Source organism: Psammomys obesus, unplaced genomic scaffold (genome assembly GCF_907164565.1).
Source record: "Psammomys obesus unplaced genomic scaffold, mPsaObe1.curated_primary_1811, whole genome shotgun sequence".
Classification (NCBI taxonomy): domain Eukaryota; kingdom Metazoa; phylum Chordata; class Mammalia; order Rodentia; family Muridae; genus Psammomys; species Psammomys obesus.
The window spans coordinates 7027778-7041147 of NW_026590405.1; the positions used below are offsets into that span (position 1 = coordinate 7027778).

The 13370-nt window shown below is 56.4% G+C and overlaps 2 protein-coding genes across 3 annotated transcripts in view; both read left to right on the forward strand.

The window, feature by feature from the left end:
• Window positions 1–105: 105 nt before the first annotated feature.
• On the forward strand, window positions 106–8717 carry Tapbp (TAP binding protein). Its single transcript, XM_055607101.1, has 8 exons — window positions 106–320; window positions 447–617; window positions 806–1066; window positions 4701–5099; window positions 5278–5619; window positions 5691–5780; window positions 5892–5968; window positions 7629–8717. Exons 1-8 carry the CDS (start codon window positions 284–286, stop codon window positions 7638–7640), a joined length of 1389 nt encoding a protein of 462 aa, XP_055463076.1. The 5' UTR covers window positions 106–283; the 3' UTR covers window positions 7641–8717.
• Window positions 8718–9330: 613 nt separating this feature from the next.
• Rgl2 (ral guanine nucleotide dissociation stimulator like 2) overlaps window positions 9331–13370 on the forward strand; it is a 7620-nt gene continuing 3580 nt past the window's right edge. The window contains exons 1-11 of one of the 2 annotated variants that reach the window (XM_055607095.1): window positions 9331–9454; window positions 9647–9843; window positions 11131–11214; window positions 11454–11632; window positions 11736–11786; window positions 11872–12169; window positions 12417–12668; window positions 12753–12856; window positions 12937–13021; window positions 13095–13163; window positions 13258–13332. In XM_055607095.1, coding sequence (XP_055463070.1) covers window positions 9688–9843; window positions 11131–11214; window positions 11454–11632; window positions 11736–11786; window positions 11872–12169; window positions 12417–12668; window positions 12753–12856; window positions 12937–13021; window positions 13095–13163; window positions 13258–13332 — 1353 coding nt within the window. In that variant the 5' untranslated portion in view covers window positions 9331–9454; window positions 9647–9687. Of the gene's footprint in view, window positions 9844–11130; window positions 11215–11453; window positions 11633–11735; window positions 11787–11871; window positions 12170–12416; window positions 12669–12752; window positions 12857–12936; window positions 13022–13094; window positions 13164–13257; window positions 13333–13370 lie in introns of both variants that reach the window. The other variant, XM_055607096.1, reaches the window with a different exon arrangement.

Sequence of the window (13370 nt, forward strand, 5' to 3'; positions counted from 1 at the left end):
CGTAGTCGGGGACGCGGGGGCGGGGTTCTCAGGGAGGTGGCGCTGACAGCCGGAGGGCGGAGCTTAGGCTGCTAAAGGGCGGGGAGGGTTGGCGCAGGGCCGGGAGAGCCGGGACTGGGGCAGGGTTTCCGGACCTGCCTGGCTCTCGTGGGCCGCGGCCCTCCAACGTGCAGTCACGCCCTCACCTGACGAGAGCAGGGAATTTCCAGTCCCCCACTTCGGCTTTGCGGGAAAATGAAAGTGAAAGGGGAAGAGCAGACTTAGTAGGGCAGATCGCAGCGCCATGAAGCCTCCGACCCTGCTCCTCGCTGTGGCTCTGGGTGAGCGCACCCCATTTCTTCCTGTTTGGTTAGGGGCGCACCGGGAAGGGGAGGGAGGTGGTCCCGTCGCGCGGGCAGGTCCCTGGGCCTCCTGTCTGCCTGATCACTGGAGCCCCTTTCCCCCAGGCCTGGCGACCGTCGCCTCCGCTGGACCAGCGGCGATTGAGTGCTGGTTCGTGGAGGACGCGCGTGGGGGCGGCCTGACCAAGAAACCGGCCACATTGCTGCTGCGCCAGGGACCCAGGGGACCGCCGCCCCGGCCAGATCTTGACCCTAAGCTATACTTCAAGGTTGATGGTGAGTCCTCGGGACTCGCCTGCATCCTTTGGCCTCCTGTTTAGCTCACGGAGGGACCCTAGGCCTCAGTTCTCCCTTCTGTGAAGTCCTACGTCTCTCACCACTGTGTTAGAAGGTGCGTTCCGGTCTGTGTATAGTCAAGCACATTTCTAGCCAGGGTCTCAGTCGCACCCTTTTCGGCCCCGCAGATCCGGCGGGAACGCTCCTGGCTGCCTTCCGGCGGTACCCCGCAGGCGCCCCCGCACCACACTGCGAGATGAGCCGCTTCATCCCGTTCCCCGCCTCGGCCAACTGGGCTAGAGGTCTGATCCCGCAGCAGAGCTGCCCGCGGGCCCTGGACGGGGATTGGCTGCTGGTCAGCGTGTCCAGCACCTTCTTCAGCCTCTCCAGCCTGCTGCGACCGCAGCCGGAGCCTCAGCGGGAGCCTGTCTTCATCACCATGGCAACAGGTACACGAAGAGGAGCGGGAGATAGTTTTTAAGGGTCTAGATCGGCCGGTTCGGCGACTTGCCGAGTAGGTTTAAATGAGTTGTTTCTCCAATTCGGGGCCAGCATATACTTTTTCGTTAGAATTCATCTTTATCTTCATTGGCCAAGAGTAAAACTGAAACCTGTGGTTTGGGGGCGGAGCTTTGTAGAGGGTTTGGGAAGGAAGTCAGGGTGTCGGTTTCAAGATACGAGAGTTTGAGAAACTTGACTTGTGAGTCCTCAAACCAGAATATTTTCTGCACTCCTTCCGGGACTCAAAAATCACACTTTTGAGTTTCACCTAAACCTACTCTAGCCTAGGGACAGTCAGCCAGGCAAGGACCCCTGCCTGAGGCGCCGGCCACTGTGTGAAGTACCTGCTCACAGTGGCCTCTAGTGGCCAGAAGGGACATGGCAAAGACGGTGGATGCTGCAAAGGCGGCTCACTGAACAGTGCACGGACCTTGCGTTCCCAGCGGTCCAGCTCTTTGCTGTGCTGGAAGGGGGTGGGGGGGGTGGGGCGCTCCACGGGCAGATTTGCAGAAATAGGGTAGATCTGACTGGAATGTTCGAGCGCTCGATCTTCTCTGGACTCTAGGTACCGGGTAGAATCGTTGGCTTTCCCATTTCTGATGCTTTTATGCACACCCCCCACCAAATTCCTGCATCCTTTTCCTTCATCACCTCAACTCTCCTGAGGGGGACAAACCGTCAGCTCCCCCCTGTGCAGGCCCATGTGGGGACAGTATTCTCACAGCGCTGCTCTGCACTGTGAGATGCTGGCGGTGGCCACAGTCTTTGCTCTAAGGGGCTATCTTTCCCAACTGTAAAAGCAGGAACGACTTTCCCAGCTACTTTCCCTTTGTGCCAGTGAGCCTGCCAGGCTGACAATCTTCTGTGGCTGTGTAGTGCAGGTGCCCATGAGTCCACAAGAGGGTGTGGGGTCCTCTGGAGCAGGGTTATAGGTGTTGGTGAGCCATGTGACATGGGGCTCAGCTGAACTGGAGCCTCAGAAGTGCAGCGTGTGGTTTTAAACCGCTGAGGCGTCTCTGGCCCCTCGTGTGAGCTCCTAAGCAGTGCCCTGGGCCTGGGCTCCTTCTCGGAAGACTGCTTCTCACAGACTCCTGGGGCGAAATCAAGCCGCTCTGGCCTGTCTTCCTCACCAGATCGCTTCCAGGTCACTTCTGCTTCATTAGAAACATGAAAATGGAGGATGGAGAGATGGCTCAGTGGTTAAGTGCACAGGCTGCTCTTCCAGAGGACCCAGGTTCAATTCCCAGCACCCACATGGCAGCTCACAACTGTCTGTAACTCCAGTCTCAAGGGATCTGACACCCCCACACAGACATATGTACAAGCAAAATACCAATGCACGTAACATGGGATAAGTAACTAATTTAAGTTTTTATTTAAAAAAAAAAATGGTTCTATGTTGTCACCTGTCCCACAGTCACTCCACTTCCACCCACAGGGACTGAACCCAGGGTCAGAGTACCTAGGAAAGTGCTCTATCACTAAACCTCACCCCAGCCTTTTTCAGTGTTTGGTTGAGGCACTGTATCCGCTAATAACCAGGCTTCCCTTGCCCTCACTGTGTAGCCCAGGCAGGTTTTATTTTGTGATTCTCCCACTTCAGCCTCCAGAGAAGCTGTTGCGGCAGGCTTAGGCTGCCTCGCCTGGGTGGTACCGCTGTCTTCACAGGGTAGAGAACCATGAGGGACACTGTTGGTCCACACACAGGTTGGCACTCTTGAACGCAGGGCCAGGCTTTGCCCATGCTGGACACACATTTGGCCGTGGACTGCAAACCTAGTCTCAAATCTACCTTCTTTACGCACTTACTGTTTAAAGTGCTTAAGTCGAACCCTCTTTATAAACGTGTTATAGGCATGTTTATACAAATAGGAGCAAAACAACAAAAAAAGGGACCCACATTTTGAGGCAGAGCAGGGAGGGGAATGTGGGAGGGCTTGGAGGGAGGAAAGGGGAGGGAGAAATGGTTGTAATTAAACAAGAGGAAGGGCTGTGAGGTGGTTCTGGTGAAAGCACCCCCACCAAGCCTGATGCAGTGAGTTTAATCCAGGTCCACGTGGTGAAGGGAGAAAACGGACTCCCAGAAGTTGTGCTCTGGCCCCACATGCACACCAAGGCACACGCAGGAACACAGATCCACAAATACATGTTATAAGAAGTAAAAATGGGGGCTGGAGAGATGGCTCAGTGGTTGAGAGCACGGCTGAGCTTTGAATTTGGGTTCAGTTCTCAGCCCCGACGTGGGAGAACCGTCTGTAATTCCAGTTCCAGGGGATCTGATACCTTCACACACATCCATGCAGCCAAAACACCACATCAAAATAAATCTTAAGACAAGAAAACCCACCAATGGGCTGGGGGCAACCAGGCGGAGGTTTCCCAGCAGCAGGAGCCTGTGACTTGTGAACTCCCTGAGCTCTCCTGCTAAGGTGCCTCCTGCAGAGCTTTTATCAGCCAAAGCCAGGGAGAGCTGACCTGCTTAGCCAGCCCCTCTGTAGTTAGCCACTGTTCTCGGGGTGACTGCCTGTCATTCATTTTCATTGTTGTGAGACTGGGTCTCAGGCAGCAGCCCAGGCTTGTCTGGGACTCTTGGCAGTCCCCCAGGCCGAGTCTTCCCTGTGTGGGTTACCAGTGTGGGCCACTGTGTCCTGCCTCCATCTCTGGGTTGGTGGTGTCAGTCGGTGGTAGGGCCATTGTCTGCTGTGTGAGTCTGTAATGCTAGCACTTCACGGCGGGGACAGGGGAGTCAAGAGATCCATGACAGCCTGTGCTGCATGACATGGTTTCAGACAAGACGGCTCAATGACAGAGTACTTGCCTGAAACCTTAGGTTCAGGCCTCCACACTGCACTGGGCGGCACATCCTCCACCGCTGTTACAACAGGCATGCGCAGGTGTAAGAAAGAACTTGGGAGGCTGAAGGGACTCAGGTGAGTTCCAGACTAGCTCAGCCTGCATAGTGAATTTTAAAAAAAGTGTGTTTTTGGTGGTAAAGAGATGGCCCCGCAGTTAAGAGCACTGGCTGCTAGGGTTGTGGTCCTAGTGCCTACAAAATGGCTCTAATTCCAAGGGCTCCAGGGCCCTCTTCTGGCCTCCTTGGGTACCGCACATAGTATACTTACATGCAAGCAAAACATTTATACACACAAAATTAAAAAATAAAAATTAGGGTGCCCTTAGATCCGGCCATCTGCACATTCTGTAGTGAGCAGCGTGCTCAGCACACATTTTCCAGGGCTGCGGTACCCATCCCTACCCCTGCCACCACACACTTTGCCTTCTTTACTCCTGTGCCCCCTGCACATTTTAGCTACACCGCCTTAGAACCAAATAAAGGGAGGGCTTGGAGGTAGTCTTACAGACTGAGGTGTGGCTGGGCAGCAGTGGCGCACACCTTTAGGCCCAGTGCTCCGGAGGCAGAGGTAGGAGATCTGAGTTCAAGACCGGCCTGGTCTACAGAGCGTGTTCCAGGACAGCCACACAGAAACCAAAAACCAAACCGAACAAATGAAGGTGTCTCTGAAGGGCGGGCTACGTGGAGCTTGGCCAGGCTCACCGCTCTGCTTCTCTACCCTCTCCCAGTGGTGCTGACCGTCCTCACCCACAACCCTGCCCCTCGGATCCAGCTGGGAAAAGACGCAGTGCTGGACCTGAGGTTTGCCTACGCGCCCCCAACGCTGGAAGAGGTCTCCTCTCTGGATGCAGGGCCTCCTCCCTTTGGGCTGGAGTGGCGACGCCAGCACAGGGGCAAGGGTCACCTGCTGCTGGCTGCAACTCCTGGGCTGGCTGGAGAAATGCCACCAGCCCAAGAAAAGGCCGTGGCATTTGCCGCCTGGGATGACAGTGAGCCCTGGGGCCCGTGGACTGGGAATGGGACCTTCTGGCTGCCAGCAGTGAAACCTTTCCAGGAGGGCGTCTACATGGCTACGGTACACCTGCCCTACCTGCAAGGACAGGTCTCCCTGGAGCTGTCTGTGCACAGTGAGTGGGAAATACCACGGCGGGGGAGCGATGACGGGGAGCATGTATGGGCGCTAAGGGAAGATTTTTGGGGATCCCAGAACTCTGAGGAGACAGAGTGCCCCCTCTTGTACCAGCGGCAGCCAGCACACGGACTCAAAGTGCGTCCCCTCAGTTCCCTTTCCTGTCCTTCCTTCAGAGACTCCCAAGGTGTCTCTGACACCAGCACCCCTTGTGTGGGCTGCCCCAGGAGAGGCACCCCCGGAGTTGGTCTGTCTTGTGTCCCACTTCTATCCTGCGGAGGGCCTGAAGGTGGAATGGGAGCTGAGAGGTGGCCCAGAAGGAAGTTTCGGAAAGGCGGAGGGGGATGCGTGGCTCTCCACTGCCCGCCACCATTCCGACGGCTCTGTCAGCCAGGCCGGGCACCTGCGGCTGCCCCCAGTCACTGCCAAGCAGCACGGAGCACGCTATGCCTGTCGGGTCCACCACCCTAGCCTGCCGGCGTCGGGGCGCAGTGCTGAAGTCACGCTGGCGGTGGCAGGTGAGTGGAGAACCTCTGAGCCGGGGAACTGCAGAGAACACCAAGCTCATCTGCACTCCTTCCACTGCCAGGCCTCTCTGGACCCTCAGTCGAGGACGGCCTAGGCCTGTTCCTGTCTGCTTTTCTCCTGCTGGGGCTCCTCAAGGCTCTAGGCTGGATGGGTAAGTGTGTGCCCGGCTCCCATTGGCTACACCCGCCTGCTCTCCGATGTCTTGGCATCCCTCCTTCCTCTGCTATTCCCATATCTCAGCCCCCTCCATCTTCCTCCATAGCTGCCTACCTGACCACTCCTGAAGGCTTAAAGGAGAAGGTAACAGCAGCCAACCTGAGCATTCCTAAAGACTCGAAGGTAACAACAGTGCCCCATTTCTGGGTCTTTACCTCCTTGTGCCGTTTTCTTCTGGGAAGGGCTGTTGGCTGCTGGTCTGGCCCAGGTGTAGACTTCACACAGACCTGGGCTAAATCCTTCCTTATTCTCAGGCTTTCAGACCTGGATCTATTTCCTTGGGAGTAGTGATTAAAAAAAAAAAAGTTACACAGGCAGTTCTATCCATCAGTGATGGAAGTCACATGTATAAATTGAAATAACTAGTATTACATCTAAGAAAGAAAAAAAAAGCCAGGGGTGTTGGCCCATGCTTCCTGAGGCAGGACAGAACCTTAAGTTCTGGGATGCTACATATAAACCTGGGCGAGGTGGTGCATGACTGTAATCTCAGCATCCAGGAGGCAGAAGCCGGTGGATCTCTGTGATTTCAAGGCCAGCCTAGTCTACAAAGTGAGTCCAGGACAGCCAAGGCTACACAGAAAAGCCCTATCTCGAGAAACAAAACAAAAACAAAACCCAAAAACAAACAAAAAGGAAAAAAAAAAAAAAAAAAAAGAAGGAAAAAAGAAACCTTGGCTCATGGGGGAGAAAAGGAGTAAAATTAAATAGGCAAAAATAATGTAATCATACATTTTATTAAATTTTTGGTGAGACAGGTTTCGTGTAGCTCAGGCTGCCCTTAAACTTGCTACATATTTGAGGATGATCCCTCCCCTTCACTTGGCTCGCTCTTCCTTTCTTTTTTCCTTCCTTCCTTCTGGTTTTTCGAGATAGGATTTCTTTGTGTAGTCTTGGCTGTTTTGGAATTCACTTTGTATGCTGGCCTTGAACTAAGTGGGTCCACCTGCCTCTGCCTCCCAACTGCAGGGACTAAAGGTGTGCGCCACCACACCCAGCTCTCTCTCTTCCCTTTTGTGTGAACTCTATGAATGTGGGGTGTGCTTTATTACATGTGGTCGGATGTCAGAGGACAACTCCTGGGAACCAGTTTTCTCCTACCTTGTAGGCTCCTGGGTCAAACCGAGACCTGTAATTGATTCTGCCTGCTGAGCCATCTCACCAGCTTTTTTTCTTTAAAGTGGGGAAGGCAATCAGAATTTATTACAGAATAAAGTGGGGTTCCATCAAAGTATGAGAGTAGGCAATGGCCAAAGGGACCGTTGTGAAGGAAAACCTCTTCTATGAAAGAACAATGGCCAGGGAGACCACTGTCCAGCCTACATTAAGTCCCGAATCTTAAGCTGGGTGGTGGTGATGATGGTGCATGCCTTTAATCCCAGCAAGGGGAGGTAGAGGTTCTGATTTCTGTAAGTTTGGGGCCAACCTGGTCTACAGAATGAGATTCGAAAAAAAAAAAAACCAAACAAACAAACAAAAAAAAACATCCCAACGCTTACCTACCCAGAATATTTAAACATGCAAATGTAAAATACATAAGAAATCCCAAAGCTCAAAGCACAGCCCAGAGTGGAGTTTGCTTGGAGTCTCAGCTGACCCAGAAGGTCTTTGAGCCAGTGGCTCCTCTTTTCTAGAATACTGAGGAGATAGGACACTCAGCACTGTGTGGGAAATGCCAGCCTCATACTGCTCCCACCTCTAACTATGAGGATATTTCTAGACTCAGCGGGAGACACCAGCCCCACTCCTAACCTTTGGAATTCTCCTCTTTCTTCTCTTACAGAAGTCACAGTAAATGCGTTCAGTCCTGTGGACGCCATCCTCAGTGCTGGCCCAAAAGACTCCAGCAGCTCCTCCCCACAGACACCTCACATCACCTTCTGTTCCCTCCACTGAGGGGCTGGGGTTGTTTATTTTTATCTTTGATGTTGTTTTGTTCTTGTTCATAGCCTTGGCTGGCCTGGACCTCGCCAAACCAACCAGGCTGGCCAGAGTCTCAGCACTCCACCTTCCTCTGCCTCCTGAGTGATGAAAGACACCACGCCTAGAGGATTGTTATTTTTTTAAAGACAATTCTAGCATATAAGATTCTAAGGCAGTGGTTCTCAAAATGTTAGGTTCCAAAACATCTTAAAAACAACCAACCAAGGCCAGAGTTTTTGTTATGTGGGTTACAGCTATCGGAATTAAACCAAAAATTTAAAACAAGAAAAACACCAGGCTTAGTGACATACACCTTTGATCCCGGCACTCGGGTGGCAGAGGCAGGTGGATCTGTGTGAGTTCCATGCCAGCCTGATCTAGAGTGAGTTCCAGGTCAGCCAGGGTTACATAGCCGTGCTTTGTTGAGAGAACTAAACACAAACGATGCACACCACGGTCACTCAGAGCCACACCACTGTACGCTCTAACGCAGTGACCTGTAGGTCACGACCCCTTTTAAGACCATCAGAAATATCAGATATTTACGTTAGGATTCACAGCTATGATGCAGCAACAAAACTAGTTTTATGGTTGGGGTCACCACATGGGTCGTAGCATTAGGAAGGTTGAGAACCACCGCCTGGAGAATTAAAACAATAACGGCTCATCGCATCTTAACGTGCTGGGGACCTCTGGGACAGCCTACACAGTACTCTAGAGCCGAACGGTCCCTGTCTCCCGTGGCGGACTAATGCCTACCTCTCCAGTCCGCCACTCATACTGCGGCCTTTCCGTTGCCTGGTCCACCTTCGCCGTCCCTGGGCCCCCGGCACGGTGGGCCTCATCCTCCCACTGGCTCCGAATGGTCCTCGTTTGGTTCGACGGCCGTCCTCTCTTAAGCCCTGGCCTTCACGACTCGTCGTGTGCCAATAAAGTGTCTCAGAGTCTCCACGCGGGTCTCTCATTCTCCCCCTTCCGAGGACCTCGGGGCCCGTACGATCACCTGGTCTTCTCGCACGCGGGGAGACGACGCAGCCATCCCAGGAACTGCGCGCGCTCTGGCGTGCCGAGAGACCCGGACGCCGGGAGCGACGGACCAGAGCGGAACCTGAGGCGCCGGAAGCGCCCCGGCACCGCGCTAGCTGGCTTCCGGCCCCGAGCTGGGCGGGCCTAAGGGCGGCTTGGAAAACCCGGCGCGGATTCGCTCCGTTGCACTCGCGCTTCGAGGGCAGTGTCATTCTGGGGCTGCAGTAACGGGGTCGCGCCCCTAATAGGGCGCTTTCCGCGGGAGCTGCAGCCCTGTTCTTGTTAGAGGAGGGGTTGAGAATGCTATCCTTGCCCCCCCCGGAGACTGGAGTCCCTGCGGGGCGGCACGGGCTTCAGAAACCCCGAGTAGGGTTGTAGGGGACAGCGGGGCAGCTCGAGCCCGGGTCCCAGCCCCTGGCGTCCAGCACTCCTAGTCGGCGGCCCTGGCTCCTGTCCTCACTTCCTTCCCTTTTTGGCTCCTGCTGTCGGGCGGACGCGGGGAGGGGGGAAGCGGAAAGGGCGGGAGGGCCCGGGAGCCCGGCAGGGTGCGGGGTGGGGGGGGGTCGCGGAAAAGCCGGGGAGGGGACTCTGTTGAGGGCCAGAGACCGACAAGAACAGAGGCCGGGGACCCGCGCGCAGCCCCTCACCCTTCCCGAGCAGGTCAGAGCCAGAGCACCGGTGACCCTGCCCATTCCGCACCAGTTATGACCTAACCCCTAGCACGCACTGAGGGCCCGGGTTTCCCACTCCTGTGCACCTCTCACCTCCCAAGCCTTCCCGTCCCAGGTCCCTTCCTTGCCCGTCTCCCCACGCCCGCCTGACATCACCCCCACCCCACCCGTCTCTTCCCAGGAGCCCCCATGGCCCGACCCCGCTGACTCCTTCACTCGGCCATGCTCCCGCGGCCCCTGCGGCTGCTTCTGGACACGAGCCCCCCCGGGGGAGTCGTGCTGAGCAGCTTCCGGAGCCGAGACCCCGAAGAGGGTGGGGACCCAGGTGGCCGGGCCGTGGGCGGGGGGCAGGAGGAAGAGGATGAGGAAGAAGAAGAGGTGAGACACGGACGCTGGGATGCAGGGCATTAAATATTTCTGAGACTCTCCTCCTTTTGGTGTCTCTGGGTCCCTCGGTCTCTTCCTCCCTGCCTCACTCACACCCTGCCACACTCTCTGTGGGTGTCTGTCCCCTGACTGTGGGGTCCTGGTGTCGCTGTAGCTCTCCCTGTCCATCTGACTCGGATCCTCCCACAGGAACCTGCCGAGTTCCTGCCTGGAATGTCTGGCCGGCCGGCTGGCTGACTGTGCCCGCGGGGCTCAGGTCTTCTTTGCCCATACCTGCCTCAGACAGCTGCCACTGGGCAGTTGTGTCTTAGTCCCTGTCTCCCTCCTCGTTTTTGTTTGGCGGGGAGGGGTTTGTTTCCACAGTAACGAGCTCCTCAGCCTCTAGGATTGGGGAGGGAACCCTCAGATTTCGCCGCCCCTTCCCCCACCCCCTGGTGCTGAATAGAGGGCAGCTAGCCAAGAGGTTCTGGCACCTGGAGAGATGATCCAAGGATAGGTAGAGCGTGGTCACCTTCGTCCCTCGAGACTAATAGTTGTGCCTGCAGCCGGATTTAGGGCTTCAGCAGGGTCCAGAAGTTAGAGAGCCCCCAGACTCCTGGGCCCCGACTTTGGTAAAGTTAGGGTGACTGGCAAGGCTGGTTTTTCGGGATCGGTCGGGGGAGGGGCTAGGGCCACATGACTCTGAGTCTAGCGTGTCCCCCCCCACCCCCATCATTCCTACTTCCCCTTCTTGTGACTGGGATTGGGACCGCCACCTTCAGGGGATCCCCGGTGCTGAGATTAAGTGGAAGCTGCATTCGGGAGACCTGGGGAAAGGGACTTTATACGGAAGGACTAAATTTGGGCTCCTCTGGTTCTGTCAGGGAGGGCGGGGCATGTGACGGCCTGAAGTTTCAGCTTCTCTGCCTCAGGTCTCTCTGCCTTTGGCTTTGTGCTTCTTCTGGCTTCTGCTCCCGACTTCACACCCTGCTTTTCTGCTGTGTTGGGTTCAGCTGTGGGGGCAAGGGAATTGGGGGTGTCCAGAAGAAGGGTTCCTACATTCAGTTGAAACCCCCACTGCTACCTCTTCGGTTCCACCGAGCTCCGAGGTGGCTGGGGGGGTCGTCTGAGCCCCAGGGCAGGTAGACCTGGGGTCACCAGCACCCTCTGCCCCCCGAACTCGCTGGTATTATCCCCCGCCATCACAGGTGAGGGGTACAGAGGGAGGAGCAGGGCCTGGGCACAGTGGCTGGGGACTGGAGGTGCTGTGGAACTCACTTCCTCTTCTTGCTTCTCCAGGCTTCTGTGTCTGTCTGGGATGAGGAGGGGGACGGTGCCACCTTCACTGTCACAAGCCGCCAGTATCGGCCTCTTCATCCCTCGGTGAGGTCATGAGTCTGGAGTTTGACTTCTCACCTTTCAGTTCTTTCTTTGATTTTATTTATTATTTATTTATTTAGTGGCCAGAGCTCTGGGTTGGAGGTCTCGGTCGTGTGCCTTGAGCCTTGGACTTTGCCCTTTCTGAACCTCGGCTAGATCTGGGTTCTCCTGGATGTAGCCGTGGGGCGGAGGAGACCCTCAGTGAGACACACTCTCAGTGAGACACACTCCGTGTCCTCCAGGCTCCCTTGCCTCCCCCTCGGTCCTCCCGACGGCTTCGCGCTGGCACTCTGGAGGCCCTGGTCAGACACCTGTTGGATGCCAGGACGTCAGGGGCTGACGTGACCTTCGCTCCGGCCTTGCTGGCCACCCACCGGGCCTTCACCTCCACTCCTGTCCTGCTGGGGCTTGTGGCTGACAGGTCAGGGACCAAGGGTTGAGCAGGCTCCTGGACTTCCTCGGAGCACTCAGCACACCAGGGGGGTTGACCAAGCTGCAGAGGTAGAGCCTCTCCTCATCCCCAGGCTGGAAGCCCTCGAATCGAATCCTCCTGGCGAGCTAGAGAGGACCACAGGGTGAGTGGCCCCCGTCTCAACCTCAGTGCCCTTAGAGGATGCTGAGGCTGGACCTCTGACCCTTGGCTGGTTCCCCGTCTCCCAGGGTAGCCATCTCTGTTCTTTCAACCTGGCTGGCCTCTCACCCTGAGGATTTTGGCTCTGAGGTCAAGGGTCAACTTGACCGGCTTGAGAGCTTCTTGCTTCGGACAGGGTATGCAGCACGGGAGGGTGTTGTGGGGGGCAGTGCTGACCTCATCCGAAACCTCCAGGCCCGGGTGGATCCCCGGGCCCCCGACCTTCCTAAGCCCCTGGCCCTTCTTGGCGATTCCCCTGCTGACCCCACGGATGTCCTGGTGTTCCTCGCTGACCACTTGGCCGAACAGCTGACCCTGCTAGATGCGGTGAGACCTTGACCTTTGACCCCACACTCCCTGACCCCACACTAACCTTTCCTAGCCTATAGATAATTTTCTTGCTTCCAACTCTCCTGGTCCAGTTCCTCTCCCATCTGCTGCGCTGACCCTTCTCTTCCCTTTACCCCCTGGCTGTTGCCCTTTGGTCCCTGGCCACTTGCGAGCCTCAGATCCCTGATACTGGAGACTTGCCTGGCTTGACTATAAATTTTAACCTGTGACCTCTGCCCTGCAGGAGCTGTTTCTCAATGTGATCCCCTCTCAATGTTTGGGAGGCCTATGGGGTCACAGAGACCGGCCAGGACATTCTCACCTCTGCCCATCTGTCCGAGCTACCGTCACACAGTTCAACAAGGTGGCGGGGGCAGTAGTTAGCTCTGTCCTGGGGGCCACCTCGATTGGAGAGGGGCCAGGGGAGGTGACCGTGAGGCCACTCCGACCCCCGCAGAGGGCCCGGCTCCTGGAGAAGTGGATCCGTGTGGCAGAGGTAAGAGGCAACAGCGCTGCTGGCTGGGGACTGGGACATGGAGCGGCCCCAAAGCCTCCATCCTGTGTTTTTGGGCCCTCACAGGAGTGCCGTCTGCTTCGGAACTTCTCCTCAGTCTACGCTGTGGTGTCGGCTTTGCAGTCCAGCCCTATCCACAGGCTTCGGGCAGCCTGGGGGGAAATCACCAGGTGGGAGGACGGAAGTGCCCGAGGCCCAGGGTGCAGAAGCTGCCCCAGGCCTGCGCTCAGGGTGCGTCTTTCCTCCCCAGGGACAGCCTCAGGGTCTTTTCCAGCCTGTGCCAGATTTTCTCAGAGGAGGATAATTATTCCCAGAGCAGAGAGCTCCTCATGCAGGTGAGGCCCGTCTGGCTTTCCCCAGCTCTGCATCTGCTCCCCCACCCCCATCACCTTGTTTTGTCACCACCAGGAAGCCAAACTGCAGCCCCCCGTGGAACCACACTCCAAGAAGTCCCCAAGGTCTGGCTCCAGGGGTGGGGTGAGTGCCCAGTGGAGCCAGGAAGGGGCGGCTCACCACAGCTTTGTAGGAAGGGGAGGGGAAGAAGGGCTCACATCCCCATCTCTGCCTGTAGGGTGTGGTTCCATACCTCGGAACCTTCCTCAAGGATCTTGTGATGCTGGATGCAGCCTCCAAGGATGAGTTGGAGGTAGGTGGTGTGTGTGTGTGTGTGTGTGTGTGTGTGTG

What these genes read in the sequence shown, in the direction of transcription:
- Tapbp (XM_055607101.1), top strand. Translation starts at nt 284, where the DNA reads ATGAAGCCTCCGACCCTGCTCCTCGCTGTGGCTCTGG. An exon ending in GCTCCTCGCTGTGGCTCTGG is followed by an intron (nt 321 to 446) that starts GTGAGCGCACCC and finishes CCTTTCCCCCAG; the next exon opens with GCCTGGCGACCGTCGCCTCC. An exon ending in GCTATACTTCAAGGTTGATG is followed by an intron (nt 618 to 805) that starts GTGAGTCCTCGG and finishes TCGGCCCCGCAG; the next exon opens with ATCCGGCGGGAACGCTCCTG.